Below are 19,415 nucleotides of genomic sequence, written 5' to 3'. Positions count from 1 at the left end.
AGGAGCTGGGAAGAGCGAATGCCAGCTCCTGGGCGGCCAGTGGCCCCGGCCAGTTTTCACTCCAAGTCTGAGCAGGGTCTTCCCTCTCTCACTTGTTACTGAAGCCATCCCCATCTCACAAAGGACAACACAGTAGCCCCGCTCTCCATGTCCCCTCGATCTGGGGCTGGTGCCGAGCACCTCTGGTCCCCAAGAACATTCCCAACACGGCCACTCACCAAAACTCGCTCGCTCATGTTCTGGCCAAATACAAATTTGTTGCTGGAGGCGTCGGCACTATTGGTTGAGTTCTCTAAACTGAAGAGAAGATGTGCAGTGAGTGTGGGGGTGTCACGTGGGAATGTGGCTAGGCAAATGTGTGGGCACCCACGGAGCACACACTGGCGCAGAGGGCACAGTGGAGGGGTCTCCCCTACTGTGCACAGGGTGGCGTGTCAGAGGCAGGAAGCCACATGCCTCCCTGTGCCGTTGGAAACACGAGCCCTTAGCTCGCTCTGACGGAGGGACCCACAGCATGAGGGAAGCCACCTTCCAGCTGCTCCGCCCGCCCATCTCCCAGGCGGGACACGCTTTCTTCTGAGATACCTGGAGGGGCAGCTGGGCCGTGGGTAGCATCACCCCCAGCCACGTCAATCAAGGGCATGCTGAGGTCTTTGCCCCAGGTGCCCAAACCCAGGATAAGGAGTCGCCTCTAGCCTGCTCTGTTCTGCTCTGGGCATGAGGTCCGCAAGACAGAGGGCACACTCCAAGGGCTGGGCTGTATCCTCCATGGGCCCCTGGACAAGCCCACAGAACTCTGGTCCTGTCTCAGGCGTCCAGTGAATCACAGAACAAGGCCTACAATCCTGGCCCACCCACGGTTGTGCCCAGAGTGGGGAATGACAGACAGGCCCAAGAGCAACCTGGATTGTGGGTCTGAGTCAGGCACGGGGACCACAGATCCCTCTGTGGCAGAAGCCCTTGCGGCCACCTGCATCCCCATGCTAGGCTGGCCGCTGGGCCCAAGACACACACCTGGAACTGATATACTGGAGGAAATAGTTCGTTGCGGTTGGCGTGTCTGCGCTGGGGTGTCCAGCATTCTCCATGTCAGCTTCGTCCACGCTCTCATTGATCAGCTGGGAATGAGACAAAGCGCTCAGTAATCGGGGGTGGGGTGGGGGCTGGGGTGGTGTCTGCAGAGCCCCTGAGCTGCACGGAGCTGCCGGGAGTCATGAGCCCTCTCCTGCACCCGGCTGGGTGTGCACGTGCACGTGCTGGGGGGCAGGGCTGTAATCAACTCCACCACCTTTTGCTTTAACAGTTAAGATGGAAAGAGAGCTCATGAGGCTTCAAGGAGCCTTTTCCATCTCGTTATAAAACCACACCTAAGCTGGCCTCTCGGTCAACGCTTTGTACGGAGAACACAATGTTACAAAGTTGGTGTTTACTATGAACATGATAGAAACAGCATTTCTTGAGGGCCTCTTTCCTACCAGTTGCTATGCTGAGTCTGTCAAATGCACGATCTCCTTTAATCCTCATGAAGCCTGAGAGGGGGATGTTAGGGACCAACAAGGAAGCAGAGGCTCAGAGGGTTAAGAAACCACAGCTCTGGCTGGGCGCAGTGGCTCATGCCTGTAATCCCAGCACTTTGGGAGGCTGAGACTGGGGGGGAATCACTTGAGGTCAGTAATTCGAGACCAGCCTGGCCAACATGGAGAAACCCCACCTCTACTAAAAATACAAAAAATTAGCTAGGTGTGGCAGTGGGTGCCTGTAATCCAAGATATTTGGGAGGCTGAGGCAGAAGAATCACCTGAACCCCGGAGGTGGAGGTTGCAGTGAGCAGAGGTCATGCCACTGCACTCCAGCCTGGATGGCACAGCAAGGCTCTGTGTCCAAAGAAAAAAAAAGAATCCATGGCTCACGTTTGCCCTGGAAGGAGAGGCTGGGATTTGACTGAGACTGCGAAGTGCACGCAAGCCTCTGACTTTTGCAAGAAGCCGACCCCACCAAATTCAAAGCAGCCGTTTCCCCAGACTCAAGGCAGAGACTCCACAGGGCCTGAGCTCCACGGGCCAAGCCCTTCCCCGCCTCTTGCCCTCCTTTCCTCCTTGGAGGGAGCAGCCCCTGAGGGACTCATTATTTTGCCTAAAGCCATGGCGACAGCAACATCAACTTTCCATGCTTCTTGACTTGGGCTTCTGTTGGACGGTGAGTAACAGAAAGGAAAGCAGAAAACGTGAGCCGGTCCTTTCTGCATGCTAGAGAGGTTTCTATTTCGAGGGCCCTCCCCGTCGACACTACTGACATATTGCCATTGGGCCCAGATCATTCCCTGTGGTGTGGCTATCCTGGGCACTGCGACGGGTGGAGTGGCATCCCTGGCCTCCAGAAGTACCTCCCAGTTGTGACAACCACAAATGTCTCTAGACATAGCCACCAATGCCGCCTCTTGGGCTCTGAAAGAAACTTCTGGCCAGTGGAGTTTCTAGAGATGCTGCAGCACATTCCACGTCTGTGGCTGAGAAAGGTGCTGCTGGCTGACCCTGGTCTTCCTAGAGTCCCAGTGCATGGTCCAGGGCCACTGTTCCCAACCACCGCCAGCCCCTCCCCACCCCACAGTCTCCAAACTAGGACCACATGCCTGGAGGGCAGCCAAGAGGTGGCAGATGCTTTGCTCCTTTTCAGGAGAGAAGACTGTGTCGTCACCCCACCCTGCCCCACTTAAAAAAAAAAAGGTGACAGTTCTTAATGGGGGCGATTCTACCCCACAGGGAATACTGGCCACGTCTGGGGACATTTGTGGTTGTCAGATGTCAGGAGCATTGGGTGGGTGGAGGCCAGTGATGCTGCTCAGCACCCTGCAGTGTCCAGGGTGACTCCTCAGAAACCAGGAATGGTCCAGCCATAATGCTGCTAGTGTTGAAATGGAGAAGCCCTGAAATACGGGAACAGAAATCTCTGGGCAGAGCTGAGAGCACTGGACCATGCTGTCTTTCTTTTCTGCTATGAAAGCCTGAGGCCGCAGGTTCAGTCACCTCCCCTGTCCCCTGCTACCATGAGTACCAGGGACTCTGACTTGAGAAGCCACTGCAGGTGAGGGCTCCAAAGCCTGGGCCGCTGGTGGGGAACTGCCAGGGCCCAGCACACGCACGCCAGCAGCTGACTATGCCGGGAGCCACGGGGCTGCCTCACTAACACCTTCTTTGTCCCACGTTTCCCGTCCCCTGTTAAATGGAAAATCTACTGACTTGCCTGCTGTTGAACCTGGGGAAGGCATAAAAAGTCAATGAGCTGGTTCAACAGCTCACATACCTTAACTCTGTCCCTCAAGTTCTGCCCGAATACAAAGGCTTGCTGTGTGGCGGGGCCTTTTTTCTCGCAGGCTTCCTCTTCAGAGGCGTTGCTGGACTCATTTTTCTGGGGCTCTTTCTCCTATCAAAAACAAAAACAAAACAGAGTAATCAAAACCAGTGCCCCACTTGGCCCAGACGGATGCCCAGCAATTCCACACCAGATCATGCACTCCACGCGTCTCCTCTGCACGTGCCTGCAGTCCCAGCTACTCGGGAGGCTGAGACAGGAGGACTGCTTGAGCCTGGGAGTTGCAGTGAGCTCAGATCACACCACTGCACTCCAGCCTGGGTGACAGAGCAAGAAGCTATCTCCAAACAACAAAAAAGAAACACCTGTGCCCTGCAGAAGCCTTAGTGCCGGCAGAGGACAGGAAATAACCTAGATGCTCATCATTAGCTGAGGAACAAAATAATTTACGCTAGAAAATACGGGGAAAAAAAGTACAGCACAGCTGTTACCACCGAGAGGGAGGTAGACCTCTGACATGACCACAATACATGGATCACAGAAGAGAGCAGCTTGTGGGACACAGAAGTGCGATTCCATTTGTGTTAAAGCAAACCCGGTGCCGTGTGTGTTATGTGTATGTGGTATATGTGGTGTGTGGTGTGTATGTGGTGTGTGGTGTGTGTGTGTGGTATGTGTATGTGGTGTGTGTGATATGTGTATGTGGTGTGTGGTGTGTATGTGGTGTGTGTGATATGTGTATGTGGTGTGTGGTGTGTGTGTGGTATGTGTATGTGGTGTGTGTTATGTGTGCGTGTGTTATGTGTATGTGGTGTGTGCGTGGTATGTATGTGGTGTGTGTGTGGTGTGCGTGCATGTGGTATGTGTGGTGTGTGTGTGGTGTGTGTATGTGTGGTGTGTGTGTGTGTGATATGTGTATGTGGTGTGTGGTGTGTGTGTGTGGTATGTGTGTGTGGTGTGTATGTGGTGTGTGTGTGGTATGTGTATGTGGTGTGTGTTACGTGTGCGTGTGTTATGTGTATGTGGTGTGTGTGCGTGTATGTGTGGTGTGTGTGTGGTATGTATGTGGTGTGTGGTTGTGTATGTGGTGTGTGGTTGTGTATGTGGTGTGTGGTATGTGTGGTGTGTGTGGGGGTATGTGTGTGGTGTGTATGTGTGGCGTGTGTGTGTTTTGTGTATGTGGTGTGTGTGGTATGTGTATGTGGTGTGTGTGTGGTATGTGTATGTGTGTGTGTGGTATGTGTGCGTGTGTTATGTGTATGTGGTATGTGTGTGGCTGTGTATGTGGTGTGTGTGCGTGTGTGGTGTGTGTGCGTGTGGTGTGCGTGTGTGGTGTGTGTGCATGTGGTACGTGTGGGGGGTGTGTGTGTGCGTGGGTGGAGGAATGCTCAGGAAATAAGCCGGGAGAGAATTCAAACCACTGACGGAGGTTACCGGGGGACCTCTCAGCTGGAGGGTGGCTTCCACTTGTTACTTTCTAGGATTTCCATTTTGTGTAAATATTTTCAACATGCAGGCATGACTTTTGTAACTAAATATCCTAAGACCAAATGCATTTATCTTGAGATAATGGAATATGGAGTTGCTAGTAATTTGTATATGTCTTTCTTACACTACATGATAAAAAAGGTGTAGAATTTGAAAAGAAATTTTAAAAGGCTTTTGGTAGGTCTCTGGGAATGTGTACAGTGGACATGAACATGAGGCAGGGAGCGTTTTCCTGGGAGATGTTGTGAAGGGCCCTGACAACCATGAACTCGGAGCTGAGAAAGGCTGCAGGCAGCTTCTGACTGCCTCAGTGTGTCCAGCGGGCAGGGAAGCCTGGAGTTACAGTGCCAGGCCCAGAATCAGCGAATCACAGCACTGAGGGCACTTTCTGGTCCAACTGTGAAGAAAGTGAAGAGTTTAAATGTTTCTCTACTGTGCTCCCTAGAAATTCTGCTATTGCTGACTTCATGCTGCATCCTTGTGCCTGTGCAAGAGTGAACGTGGCTTTTAAAAATTAAACACACACCGTGTTTGGCGACCTGGAAGTCCTCAGAGGATGGGCTAATCCCCAGGCCCACTGGGGCTGCCTGCAGACGGTGGGGGGACGCACTTCCGGCAGAAACACTCCCTGGCTCTTGGCTTTGTGTGCTGTGTGCCCCCTGCTCACACTGACTGCTGCTAATCCCGGGTGGGCAGAACCCACAGAGTCACCTGAGAGGGGGCAGGCAAACAGCAAAATGTTTCTGACCACAGCGTATGTCTATGACCTGGCGGGGCCTGCTTAGAGGATTCGCTTAAACTGATGAGTGAATCCCGAGGCCTGTAACCAGTCTTAGACTCTGTGTGTGTGGGGCGGGAGGGGAAGCCTCTTCCCCACTTTCCCAAAGACAGTACCAGAAGTTCCCCCATGGGTCACCCCAACATCTAAGCCCTCCTTAGAGGAGATGCTTCACTTAGCTCACGTTCCTGATGAGCAGTGTGTGTCATGTTTGTGGGTGGCGTGGAAAAGCTCGGGCTCCTGCTGCAGGGCCAGAGAAAGATACACATGGCGAGCCTGGCGAATCTCAACAGCACTGGGTGTGGTCAGAGGGCAGTGTGGGTGTGGCTGCGTGGCTCCATCCTGGACCCACACGGAACAGTGGCTTTGGAGCCAGATGCAGGAGCTGGGAATGGCAGCCAGTGGACCATGGGGTCCAAGGATCAACATTAGCTACTGGGGCTGGCCAGTCTGCTGGAGGGAAGATGGCACATCACAACTTCTGAGCTCAACGATTTGGGAACAAGCTGCGTACACTGTTGAGGAGGGGCTCAAACCGGCAGGAAGAGGGACTATGTCCCCTGGGATGGGACAGAGCAAGGCCTTTCCAGCGAGGGGCAAGCTCTCGGTAGTGGGTGTGGCCAGGTCAGCCTGTGCGCTCACCGTCAGGGACAATCAGACACATTGGGAGAGGGTGGGATGGGCTGGGTCACTTCTAAGTCCTTCTCCAACTCAGAACCATACATCTGATCTGCTCAGACCTCAGCAGTCAAAGCTTCCAAGCCGCAGTATGCAATGGAAGTGATCCCTATTTCCAATTCAGCAAACTCGTTTGAAAAAGGGCGTGAGGATGTTTTAAAATTTAATTGTGGAGAGCTATTTTCACCCTTTGGGCCAGAGCATCTACTGGGGATGGGAGGTATAAAACCGCAGGCCATGGACACAGAGCGGAAAATAAACACAAAGATCCAATCTGGCTTTTACACGGAAGATATCACGTGGTGTTACCCCAACTCTGACTTTAAACCCATCTCTGCCAACTTCAAAGGAGGCTCTTCATCAACGTCCCTTATTTCACGGTGGCTGTGAAACACCACTTTTGGCCCATATAATCCAATCCATATCCCGCTTAAACAGAACTATTTCTTTTTTTTTTTTAAGGCAGGGTCTGGCTCTGTCGCCCAGGCTGGAATGCAGTGGCGCGACCTCGGCTCACTGCAGCCTCCCCTTCCCAGGTTCAAGCAATCATCCAGCCTCAGCATCCTGAGTAGCTGGGACTACAGGTACATGCTACCATGCTTGGCTAATCTGCGTATTTTTTGTAGAGACAGAGTCTTGCTATGTTGCCCAGTGTGGTTTTGAACTCCTGGCCTCAAGCAATTCACCTGCCTCGGCTTCCCAAAGTGCCGAGATTGCAGGTGTGAGCTCCTGTGCCCGACCTAAACGAACTATTTCTGAGATGACTCCCAAGGCAAATTTTTCAACTGGAACCACACAGATGGGAGTCTCTGAGGATGGCGTGGGTGTGGACGAAGAGAGGGGAGACATTCCTCACGTTAAACGTTGCAAGACACCCAACAGCGACAGCCGTTCCTCAGGCCCTAGTGACTCCCCGGAGTGCAGTGGTTCAGGTCCTCCCTCAAGGATCACTCCCTTGAGACACGTGGCGGTCAGCCTTGGGCAACAGGCCCTTCCAGCAGAACTTGCTTGTGAGACACTTCTTCAGACTGACTCAGCAAGACCACCTTGGGAATCTAGTTATTTGGTTTGTCAGCTACTGTTATTCACAGAGCCTACCGAGCAAATCCAGAGAGACTTACAACAGGCCTACGTGGAAACTGCTCAGAACAGGCGACAGCGCGTGGACTCCACAGCGTGCTGGGAAGCTGCCCTCCCGCTCCCCAGGGGTCCAGCACGCAGCACTTCCCTGCCCCAGGACCCACTGACCTCAAGTGCACACACCTCATCGGCAGCTTCAGAAGGACTTCTCCGTGCAACAGTGTCAGGGGATGCTGCTGGCACTGCCCCCGTGCAGTCTGCTGGGAGGCTGACCCCGTTGGTGCCACTGCTGGGGACTGTGGGAGGGAAGGAGAGTGGGGAATCACAGGTGCTTGGCAGCCCTCCCACCCCAACTCACGTAGCTGAGGGGCTGGGCCACGTCTAGTCTAGGGCCCCTCCCATGGTAAAGCCCATAGCACATGTCTCCTTTTTAAGGAAGGACCTGGTATCTCTACAAAGAGTCAAAATTCTCGGATTAAAAAAAAAACAAGAGAAACCTGCCGAGCACAGTGGCTCATGCCTGTGGTCCCAGTGCTTTGGGAGGCTGAAGCGGGAAGACTGCTTGGGACCAGGAGTTTGAGACCAGCCTGGGCAACAGAGCAAGCCCCCGTTTCTAAAATAAAATAAAACAAATTAGCTGGGTGCGGTGGTGCACACTTGTGGTCCCAGCTACTTGGGTGGCTGAGGTGGGAGGATCGCTTGAGCCCAGGAGTTCGAGGCTGCAGTGAGCTATGACTGCACCAATGCACTCCAGTCTGGGTGACAGAGCAAGACCCCATCTATATATATATGTAAAATATAAAATTTAAAAAAAAAATGACCTTTCAAGTTTTTAAAGATAACCTGTGAAAACTGAGGCTGCAATTCTGTCTGTAAACACACAGGGATAAATCTCATTCCCAGGAGCCGGCCTGCTTTTATGAAGACTGTGAATGAACAAAGCAGGTTTCACCCACACAGTCACACTCGGCCGAGAGCTGTGAGGAAGCTGTGGAACCGCCTCTCACTCCTCCGTTGCTAGGGCTCGGGAGGCTTGGGGTTGGGGGTGATTTAAAGGATCATCTTCCCTGATCTCTCTGTATTTCTGGTGCATTCAGCAGTCACCTCTGTCACAACACTCCTGTCCCGGGTGCGACTTCAGGAACGCTCTACCCTGCCGTCTGGGCCTGGGCGCCAGGGCTGCCGTTTCTTACCAGTCTGGGACAGTGCCTTTGGCTGCGGAGCCTGTAACACTGCCGGGCGAAGCACGCTCCGCTGCTGCTCCTTGGGCTTCTGGCTTGGCAGACCTGGGAACAGAAGGTGGCCTTCCCAGTGCCCGTGGACCCCTGCCTGCCCCCAGGCGCTTCAGAGACAACCCATTCCACGCCCCTTGTGGGCTAGACTTTGCAGGGAAGCACTTTTTAAAAAACTTGAGGTCTTTTTTTAACAACTGGACAGATCTGGCATTTTTATATATGATTAAGTGAAATTCCCAGTAACTGATATCTGTGAATTAATCCAGTTAGCATGGTAGCGTGGTGGGGCGTTGAGGGACAGCTGTTCTCTGTGAGCTGGACTCAACAGTCAGGTGGAGACTAAGGGGAGAGCAGTGAATTCACAGGCAGCTACCCGGAGGCTGAGGACTCGATGTGGGGTCAGGTACAGGCACGTTTTGCACCTGTTTTTCAAAACAGCCATGCTGAAGAAGTCCCTCTGCCAAAGGCAGACAGGGCAAGGACCCCTGCACGTGCCCTGCCCTGTGCAGCATCCCTGGCAGCCTCACTAGCAGCCGGCTCCCCAGCAGCGCGCCGCTGGAATACAGCCATCCTGCTAACTGGGGTGAACACTGTGGTATGTGGGGGCCAGAACACGCAGGACAGGCTGAACCAAGTGCGCTACTGCTGGGTGCAGAGCCTGCCCGATCCACCCCAAGCCTAGCATGCTCCCGTGCAACCACCGCCCACTTTTCTGAGCACACAAGGCTCACAATCAGGGGTCCCAACCTCCCTGCTGGACAGCCTCTCTTTAAAGGAACTTTCCAGGGCTCATGGGTCAGGTTACAAGTGAACTTTCTAGAAATCAAGCTGAGCCTGTGGTATCCTGGTCTGGCCAAGCAGAGGTCTGAAAAACGTCAGAAAGCCACCCCCCGCCCCAGGGAGGTGGGTGACCTACCTGCGCTGGGGGCTTGGCCGTGGATCAGCGTCGGCGGCTTCAACCGGAAGCCACTGCTCCTTTCCTCTAAAAGCACAAGACAAAAGATCAACAGCAGGCCTGCCTGGGTGGGGGCTGGGCCTGGGGGGCAAGGGCAGGACAGGACTATGGTCTTGGCCTCAGTGACCTCGGGCCTGGAGAACCAGGGAGAACATTTCCAAATTACAATAGAAGTCCCGTCCGATCAGCAGGCCTGGAAGGCACCTGGAGGAGGGAGAGGCAAGGGCAGGAGGAACGACAGCTCTTGGGCCAGCTGCTGACCACGGGGACAGGCAGGGCATCAGCTGCCTTCCCAGCAGCCTGAGACCTGCTGTGGGCTCAGGAGCTGAGCTGCTCAGCGGCCCTGCACCTGGCCCTGGAGAATGTCAGGGAGCCACAGAACACAGGCGCCCAGGCCCTGCTTCCCTTTCCTAGAAGGTTTGTCCGTCAGAGCAAGCATCTGTGGCCAGGAAGAACCTTGGCACCACTACAGATGTCTGGGAAGGGAGACAGGTTTTTATGGTGAAAAGGTCAAAGGTGGCAGACAGTGCGCCTGCCTCTCCTTTCCAGATGTGCCTGCCGAGCTTCCTGTCTCAGTGAGGGATCACTCCTGGCCACGTGGAGGGGGCCAGCTCCCCCCAGGCTGGAGTTTGGGCTGACAAGGTGACAAAGCTAGAGGGAAAGGTGAATGCTCAGGGGCTCCTGGGATGGCGTGAGAGCCCAGCCTCGCCCAGCCACCTGTCCACATGGACCCCTTCATCTGTGTGTCTTGGCAACTGTGCCCATACAGGGAGTAGGGATGGTGGTCTAATCTGATCCACACCAGGAAGGATTGTCATAAGAGGCCTGTGACTCAGGCAGGCAAGCCTGTTCCTGGGCAAGGCACAGAGACTGTGGTATTATGGCTCCTGGAGGTGGCCCTGCGTTCATGCTAAGCTTCACCCCCTGTCAAGCTACAGGACACAAGATCAATATACACAAATCAATTGTGCTTCTAACGCTAGCCGTGAATGACCCAAAAGCAAAATTAAGAAAATAATTCCATTTACTATAACACCAAAAGAAAGAAAACACTTGGGAATACATTTCACAAAATAAAACTATAAAACAATGTTGGGGCTGGCTGCAGTGGCTCACGCCTGTAATCCCAGAGCTTTGGGAGGCTGAGGCAGGAGGACTGCATGAGCCCAACAGTTTGAGATCAGCCTGGGCAACATAGCAAGACCCTAACTCTACAAAAAATTAAAAACTTAGCTAGGCATGGTGGTACATGCCTGTAGTCCCAGCTACTCAGGAGGCTGAGGTGGGAAGATCACTTGAGCCTGCAGTGAGCTATGATTGTACCACTGCACTCCAGCCTGGGTGACAGAGCAAGACCTTGTCTCAAACAAAACAAAAACATTGTTGGAAGAAATTAAAGGTGTAAATCAATGGAAAGACACCCCCAAAAGTCATATGCTATCTGATTCTAATTCTGCGAAATGTCCAACTAGGCAGAAAGGCGCTGAGCTGTTACCAGGGCTCAGGGAGGGAGCTGGGGGCCCGCTGTGACTAACGGGGATGAGGTTTCTTTTTGGGATGGAAATGTTCTAAAATTAATCACGACGGTCGCACAACTCTGTGGATGCACTAAAACCACTCAATTGTACACTAAAACGATGACGACAAAACCCAAAACGCCTTGTCAGCCCACATTTTCAGACCCAAAATCAAATCAAGATTTAGCAGGCCAAGGAAGACGCCTCTCCCACCTTGCCCCGGAGGCGCCGCTGTGCCTGGGCAGCGAGAGGATCGCAGCAGCCTTCTTACTATGATAGTTGTGTGAAGCAGTTCAGCCCCAGGGGCTTCTGGCAGTCTGTGTTAGCAGACCTGGTGCCTCTCCCTAATACATGGTCATAAAAAACAAACTCAGGAAAGCCAGATCCTGCAGGATGCGGGGGTGAGCCACCAGATGTTCCTTTTCCGAAGGAAACACTCAATTACATTTCCAAAGCACGGAGCTATGCAGGAGAAGGCTGGCAATTTAGATACATTGTTAAAAGGTCAAATTCACAATTTAGATAATTTTTTTTTTTTTTTTTTTTTTTTTTTTTGAGACGGAGTCTCGCTCTGTCGCCCAGGCTGGAGTGCAGTGGCCGGATCTCAGCTCACTGCAAGCTCCGCCTCCCGGGTTCATGCCATTCTCCTGCCTCAGCCTCCCGAGTAGCTGGGACTACAGGCGCCCGCCACCTCGCCCGGCTAGTTTTTTTTTGTATTTTTTATTAGAGACGGGGTTTCACCGTGTTAGCCAGGATAGTCTTGATCTCCTGACCTCGTGATCCACCCGTCTCGGCCTCCCAAAGTGCTGGGATTACAGGCTTGAGCCACCGCGCCCGGCCAATTTAGATAATTTTTAGCAAGCTCTTCAAGCTGGCTCTGGATGCTGATGTTTTGGCCACAGACTGACTCCACTCCCTTCCACACTCTGCTCTGTGCAGAGCTGGCGCTAACACTGAGGGGAGCCTGGGAGCTGGCCCAAGCTGCCAGGCAAAGTGGGAGGCTTGGCTAATCCTTGCCGACCTGCCACTAGTGCTGGGCCCAGAGGCTGGCCCTCTCCAGAGCTGCAGGCAGACAAGGTGCGCTCCAGGAGCAGCCAAACTCTGGAGGTCCCTGTCACAGGCCCTGCTCCATGAAAACAAGGGTGGTCTCTTCTCCTTCCGGAAACTTTCTTCCGCAACACAGTTCACAACACAAGTTGCTGAATCATGGCCAGAACCTGATGTCCGCCACATACCCAAGGGGTGAGGGCCCTAGAGGATGCTGCACCAGTCTCTGAGGGACGTGTATCACTCCAGAGAGGAAGAGGACCCCTCCCGCTGGCAGCCTTTGCCCTCCTGGGAAGCCAGCAGGCTCCCTGTCTGAGGGTGCTTTTCGCCTGCCTCAGAGAGCCCCAAGTGATGTCTGCGGGAAGCCATGCTTACCCCCCAGGGAGTCCCAATTTAACCAGGGAAGGGATGGGAATGAGACTGTGTCCATCAGATGCTGAGAAGGCGGCCTGGCTGGAGTGTGCATGGTCTGTGCATGGATGGCGCTGGTGCAGAGTGGGGAGGAGGCTCAGCCATGGGGTGGGCAGGGGGTGACGCCCGATGCGCGGAGGACAGAGGGTGCCAGTTTCTTAGTGCCAGAGGAGGGGCAGAATATACCAAGGGAGGCACCCACGTACCCCTGGCGTCATCTCCACATGCCGGCAGGTAGACAGAGTGACAGATCATGTGGACAAAGATGTGTCCCCAGCTCTGTCTGCAGAGGGCCAGAAGCAGGGCTACACCTGAGGCAGTGAGATCGCAGTGCCGCACCAAGCACTCAGACCTCGGTTTCTAAAGACCATGCTCCGTGAAGAACCAGCGTGCCTCTGAGAAATGCAGATTCCAGGACTGGGATGAGAAAAGAAGCTGAGCTGGGAGACTCCTGTTGCGACAAAGTAAGGTAAGTGCTCAAAACAACAATGGGGACCTGCCTGACAGGGCTTCCACTGGCCGAATCTGGGACAATCTGAACATTAAATAAAAACCAGTAACTACAGACGGTCACCCACTGATGCCAACAGAAGCTCATCTGTCCATGTTGACACAATCAATCAACAAACACGTGGGGAGAAGGCAAGCTCCTCCTTTCAGGAAACACCACTAATCAACGCAGCAGGGATGGTGCCCACAGAATCCCATGGCTGGTGGGATTCCCAGCTACTTGAGAGGATGGGTCACGAGAATCGCTTGAACTTGGGAGGCAGAGGGTACAGTGAGCCGAGATTGTGCTACTGCCCTCCAGCCTGGGCAACAGAGCGAGACTCTGTCTCAAAAAGGAAAAAAAAAAAAAAAAAAAAAAGGAAGAGAATCCCATGGGGCAGTTGTCAGCAGGAAACATCACTTTGAAAACATCACTGGGAGTGAGCACTGGAGGGCAGGAGTGCGACAAGGTACACACAGTCCCGGAGTCTAAAGTGTCTCTCAGAAACCATCCAGCACAAAGGGGAAAGTAAGTTTACAGTGGCGAAACCTGGCAGACAGCACCCTGATCGAGGTCACAGCTACTCCGTGCTGGTGAGGGGACAAATGAGTACTGTGCATGGCTTCTGTGATGTTCTCTTCCAAGACGCCACACCTGGGTCTCACCACCAGGACACACTGGACAGGCCCCAACTGAGAGACTTCTACCCAACAGCTGACGTGTAATCCTCGAGGTCATGAAAGTCAAGGGAAGCCTGAAGACCCGTTCCTGATGAAAGTGGAGGTATGTGACGTAGGACCAGGGTCTGAGTCCTTTTTCCTAATGGACTCATGGAGCCGACTGGAGAAAGCTAAATGGGGTCTCCAGATAAAAGGGACAGATAAATTCTTCTGTGTTAAAGCTTTTCAAAATTAAAGCTAAAAAACAGAAGGCAGGCAGACAAGGATGTGAAGGTGGCTTTGCAGAACAGATGTGAGGCTAACATGACCGGCTTTTCATGCGTGAGGGCGCTGGGGCTTCAACCATGCCGTGTCGGGGCCTGCGAAACAGCTGCCTGCTCCTGAGACTGGAGGGGAGAGGTCTGTGGGCAGACAGACAGGAGGGAGGCCTTGCTCACAGGCCTCAGAAGTGATCATGAGATTTGTAACAGAGCTCAGCAGCACAAATGGGTCCAGACACACGGCTTTAGAAACTGATCACCTAAAGCAGAACCTGCCTCACCACGGCAGGGTCCCGTCCAGACCACCACCTGCTAAGTGACACCCCGGGAATAACCCTTCCTTTTGCCCTTCCTGAGAACCTTGAACCACCAAAGCCCCTCTGCAGGACGAGAACAGGCGGTTGGCTCGAAACAGTCTGCTTTTAGAGTCAAAATGACTCTCTGAAACGGGGCCATCAACTCAATGCTCAGAGTTATAAAAACCCACCTCTTCCCTTGACACGGACGTCACGCCAGCGGCTAACTTATCTCACAATGCTTTTGAAGTCGGCCATGAATTTATATAAGGTAGGTTGGGTTACAGAATTCAGGTTGTTAAACTTGCTCATTAAATCTTTTATGAGGAATTTCAGCCACATGGGAGAAACTTTCAGGAAACCTTCGAGTTGGTTCTCCAGTGAAAGACCAAAAAGGCAGGCTCCATATTCTTCAGAAAGGGGGAGCGGCTGTCCTTAAAATTTTAAAGCTGGGGGCCGGATGTGGTGGCTCACGCCTGTAATCCTAGCACTTTGGGAGGCTGAGGCGAGCAGTTCACCTCAAGGTCACGAGTTCGAGACCAGCCTGGTCAACATGGTGAAACCCCCATCTCTACTAAAAATACAAAAATTAGCCGGGCATGGTGGCACATGCCTGTAATCCCAGCTACTTGGGAGGCTGAGGCAGGAGAATTGCTTGAACTCAGGAGGCGGAGGTTGCAGTGAGCCGAGATCGTCCCACTGCACTCCAGCCTGGGGGACAAGAGTGAAACTCCATCTCCAAAACACACAAAAAGTTTTGAAGCTGTGATTAAACATATTTATCTAGGTAGATCTAAGCAACATTAATGGGAGAATTTAATACACTGAAAAGGGGTCTGGAAATTCACCAACTTCACAGGCGCTACCTCTGGGATGGCAGCGTGAGTGGGGAAGGGGCAGGAATTCTTTTTACTTGAAATATTTCTGATTTAAAGAAAAAACAATTATGGGCCAGGTGCGGTGGTTCATGCCTGTAATTCCAGCACTCTGGGAGGCCGAGGCGGGCGTATCACCTGATGTCAGGAGTTCAAGACCAGCCTGGCCAACAGGTGAAACCCCATCTCTACTAAAAAATACAAAATTACCCTGGCGTTGTGGTGTGCACCTGTAATCCCAGCTAATCGGGAGGTTGAGGTAGGAGAATCACTTGAACCTGGGAAGTGGAGGTTGCAGTGAGCTGAGATCGTGCTACTGCACTCCAGCCTGCGCAAAAAGAGTGAAACTCCGTCTAAAAAAACAAAAAAACCCAATTATGAATGCATTACTTGTGTAAAATTTTGAAAAATGAGTAATGCATTTCTTTACAGGTTGTTTTTAGAGGACTTAAAGCCCCATGCAACCAAGCCCTGCTTGCAGAAACAAACATAAGGGCTTATGAAGCCTTATCTCACACCAGATCCCCAAACTATAAGCTGAAGAGTTGGAGGAAAATTTTAACAGCTGAAAAAGGACTGACTTTAAATGCCCGCTGAAGATCTGATTTTCCAACACCAATTGCTTTTCCTCCCAGGAGAACCCCCAGGCTGGGCGGGAAGGCAGAGGGGCGGGGGCTCACCTGGGTCTGAGTCGGAATTGCCTGCAGATGGCTCGCAGAAGCTTGATGGCATAAAAACATTGTTTTTTGAAACTGTCAGCAAGGAGGTGCAGGCAGGGGAGGGAACAAGAGGAAAAACAGCATGAATGGGTGGGGTGGACCCTCATGTCCCACGGGAGGAGATGGGACAGCACGCGAACAGGGCATTCAGTCTTTCCCCAGAAAGCAAACCCCAAAACTCTCTTTATAGCACTACGAGGGTCTCCAGCCCGACGGCCTTCATCTGTCTGATGACTAGTTAACTCTGGTCAACTGGGGCCACCCCCTTGTCCCTGCACCCCTGCAGGGGCAGCTGGCAGGGGATGTACTGGATGCTCCAGGCCACATTGGAGGCCCTGACTCCTTCTCACCTGTGGAGGATTGTCCATGGGGTCCCCTCCCCCACCTAAGATCTTCCTTCATCAGGACAACTGCTTCCCAGGTGTGAGCCGGCCAACAGGTTTCCACAAATGAAGTGGAATTCGTAGGGGAAGAACTCACTCTACGCAGAATGGAACCAAAGACAACACTGTTCAAATTATCAGTGCCCCTCACGCCTCCAGTTGCCCTGAAGATGGAAAGCTGAGTTGTCTCTTGGGGGCTGCCGTGCTGGACGGGAGGTGATTTGAAGTGGGCCAGGGGAGCAGAACAGTGGTCCCTCACCTCTTTAGCCTACATTCACAGCCCAAACACTTCTTCTCTATGCTGGTTTCCGATGCAGCAAGCATGGTCTAGCAGTGGGCAGTGAGTGGGAAGGAATAAAATCAATAAGCAGGGAGCGGAGCTCCCTCATTCCACAGAACACCTATCCACGGGCGCAGAGATCATTAAATAAAGGATGTCGACTGCAAGCCATCTGGACAGTTCCACAATATCCGGTCAGCAGACGACAGTGTAACAGCACTGGAAAACCTAATGCAGCCTTGCAAAAAGACGTGGCCATGTCCAAAACCAACATGATGGGAAAGGGGCATGAAAGCAGGGGTGTGGAGGGGTGACTCGGGAAGGACCCTGGCTTCCTACACTGTGTGTTCCTGTAACGCATGCGTGACTTCTATACACAGAAACAACGTGACATCCTGAAGGTTCAGGACTGTAAAATGATTTACATGAACTTTCCAAGAATGGATTTCAGTTGGGTAACCGGAGAACCTGTCTAAACACTCATGTATCTCCAAGTTGGTGCTACAGACAGCCAAGACAGAGGCCACAAGACAATGCCAGAATGGGAAGTCAAGACGGGGACGAGAGAACAGCCCTGCGGTGGTGTTTACCTTCACATCTGCACAGGCGACTCCATGGCTGGAGGCCAGGCTTTCTGAGTGTCACACTAAGTAGTGCTGATGGCGTTATCTGCCTCAGGAACCTCTCTCCCGTACCAGCCTGCATGAGTCCCCAGGCTGACCTCCATGCTTGTGCTCAGACCAGGCCTCATGTCCAGGGCCTCCAAGCCCTTTAGCCTGCCCTACTCCACAGTCCGAGCCTGACCCACCCTTCCAGGCCCCCACAAGCTCCTCTCCTCTGGGAGTTCACAGCATCACACACGGGCCTCTGCTGGGGCCTCCTGGCTTGCCGGTTACTGTGTGTGCATGCTTGTGTGCACATGCATCTGCATGTCTGGGCTACTGCACTGGACTGCCTGTGCTGGGCATGCAGCTGAGGGGTCAGGAGAACACCCCACCCCTAAACCCCCAGTCTGCCCAGCCTTGGAAAGAGGAGATGTAATTAACAGGCAGAGGCCCCAACAGGGCTCTAAGCAGTCAACCCCTTTCCTCCATTTCAGAGGGACGATCTCTTCCCAGTCTTCCTCAGGCCACCAAGTCTCACCATGCTGTCAGCGTCACTGATTCTTGACGAGGACCCCTGGTGCTGCACTCTGGGCAAGCTCTCACCTCACTCCTGACCGAGTCCGAGCCTCAGATCGACTCTAACTGGAGCTGGGCAGGAAGGACACAGCAGACGGACACGCAGCACTGAGGGGAACGGCGGGTTTGTAAGCATAAACGCTTTTACTATTTGGTAAGTTTGCATATTTTACCTGACTGTGAGGGTGGGAACTGGGTTAAAGAGGACGTTCTTTCTCGCTTGACAGGAGGGCAGTAATTTCCATCTTCTCTGTCAGAATCTACAGAAAATGATGAGAAGAGGAGGAGAAAAATCAGGTTCCTTCCATTTTTAAAACTGAAGATGGTCAAAGGTGTTAGAGAGCTCCTTACCTTCTCCGCCTTCAGGACTGGAGCCGCCAGCTGACCTCTGAAACAAGGAGCACACAGCCGGGGTCAGAGGGCATCAGCCTCACGGCAACCGAGCAACTCTTGGCTCCATAACAAATATCCCAACATGCACCGCGGGCAGCTAACTCCCAGTAACTCCCAGAGCCCAGCACCCGAACGAGCCAGGATTTCAGCCCAAAGCTCAAAAATTCCCCCTGGTGAACCTCTGCACCCAGCTTCACAAACACATGCCAAGGAATCCTCTCAGTGGCTGGGAAAGTATCCGCAGCACCCGGATCGGTTTCTTGTTTCTCCACAGGTTACGCTAACTGGCCCGCCACCCCCAAATTCAAACACAGCCGAACCTCATCTGGCCCCTGTTCATCCTGCCAAGAGCTGAAAAGCGACCCTCTCCACCCTTGAGGGCAGCGGACTTGTGTAAAACGGTCGCATCACACCAGATAGAAATGGTTTCCCTTCCTAGCCCTGGAACATTCTACCGTGCACATCCTTGTCTCAGGGTGGGCTGTTATTTCCAGAGCAAGTAAGAGCTTGGATGTTTTGGACCAAAGCCTGCTTGTGAAGCGTTTAGAACAGAACCATCAAAGACAAAGCCCAGTCACAGGTTGAGGGGAGGGACCTGTTTCCTATTCCACAAACTTTAGCTTTAGAGTGTGAACAACTAGCAACCAAGACTTAAAATGGGTTCATGACCAGCCTGACCAACATGGTAAAACCCTGTCTCTACTCAAAATACAAAAAAAAGTAGCTGGGCGTGGTGGCACACGCCTGTAATCTCAGCTACAGGCTGAGGCACAAGAATGGCTTGAGCCCGGGAGGCAGAGATTGCAGTGAGCTGAGATCATGCCATTGCACTCCAGCCTGGGCCACACAGGGAGACTCTGTCTCCAAAAAAAAAAAAAAAAAAGACTTAAAATGGGCTGGGCGCAGTGGCTCACGCCTGTAATCCCAGCACACTTTGGGAGGCTGAGGCAGAAGAATTGCTTGAGCCCAGGAGTTTGAGACCAGCCTGGGAAACATGGCAAGACTCTGTCTTTATAAAAAACCAGGCCGGGCACGGTGGCTCATGCCTGTAATCCCAGAACTTTGGGAGGCCGAGGAGGGCGGATCACGAGGTCAAGAGATCGAGACCATCTTGGCTAACATGGTGAAACCCCTCTACTAAAAATACAAAAGTCTCTACTAAAAATACAAAAAATTAGCTGAGCATGGTGGCGGTCACCTGTAGTCCCAGCTACTTGGGAGGCTGAGGCAGGACAATGGCAGGAACCCGGGAGGCGGAGCTTGCAGTGAGCTGAGATCATGCCACTGCACTCCAGCCTAGGCGACAGAGCGAGACTCCGTCTCAAAAAACAAAAAAAAACAAAAACAAACAAACAAACAA

The 19,415-nt window shown here is 52.9% G+C and overlaps 1 protein-coding gene across 9 annotated transcripts in view; it reads right to left on the bottom strand.

The window, feature by feature from the left end:
* The window catches only part of RANBP3 (RAN binding protein 3), a 62,339-nt gene that overhangs the window by 7,551 nt on the left and 35,373 nt on the right, over positions 1-19,415 (bottom strand). For 4 of the 9 annotated variants that reach the window (XM_050770344.1, XM_050770340.1, XM_050770347.1 and 1 more), the window contains 9 exons: positions 18,014-18,050; positions 17,836-17,922; positions 15,780-15,851; positions 9,485-9,550; positions 8,527-8,619; positions 7,502-7,629; positions 3,301-3,420; positions 1,015-1,118; positions 219-297 (listed from right to left, as the gene is read on the bottom strand). In XM_050770344.1, coding sequence (XP_050626301.1) covers positions 219-297; positions 1,015-1,118; positions 3,301-3,420; positions 7,502-7,629; positions 8,527-8,619; positions 9,485-9,550; positions 15,780-15,851; positions 17,836-17,922; positions 18,014-18,050 — 786 coding nt within the window. The remainder of the gene's footprint in view (positions 1-218; positions 298-1,014; positions 1,119-3,300; positions 3,421-7,501; positions 7,630-8,526; positions 8,620-9,484; positions 9,551-15,779; positions 15,852-17,835; positions 17,923-18,013; positions 18,051-19,415) is intronic. The other 5 variants (XM_050770345.1, XM_050770342.1, XM_050770343.1 and 2 more) reach the window with 3 other exon arrangements.

This window comes from Macaca thibetana, chromosome 19, assembly GCF_024542745.1.
Source record: "Macaca thibetana thibetana isolate TM-01 chromosome 19, ASM2454274v1, whole genome shotgun sequence".
NCBI classification, from domain to species: domain Eukaryota; kingdom Metazoa; phylum Chordata; class Mammalia; order Primates; family Cercopithecidae; genus Macaca; species Macaca thibetana.
This window is presented reverse-complemented; position numbering and strand designations above follow the sequence as displayed.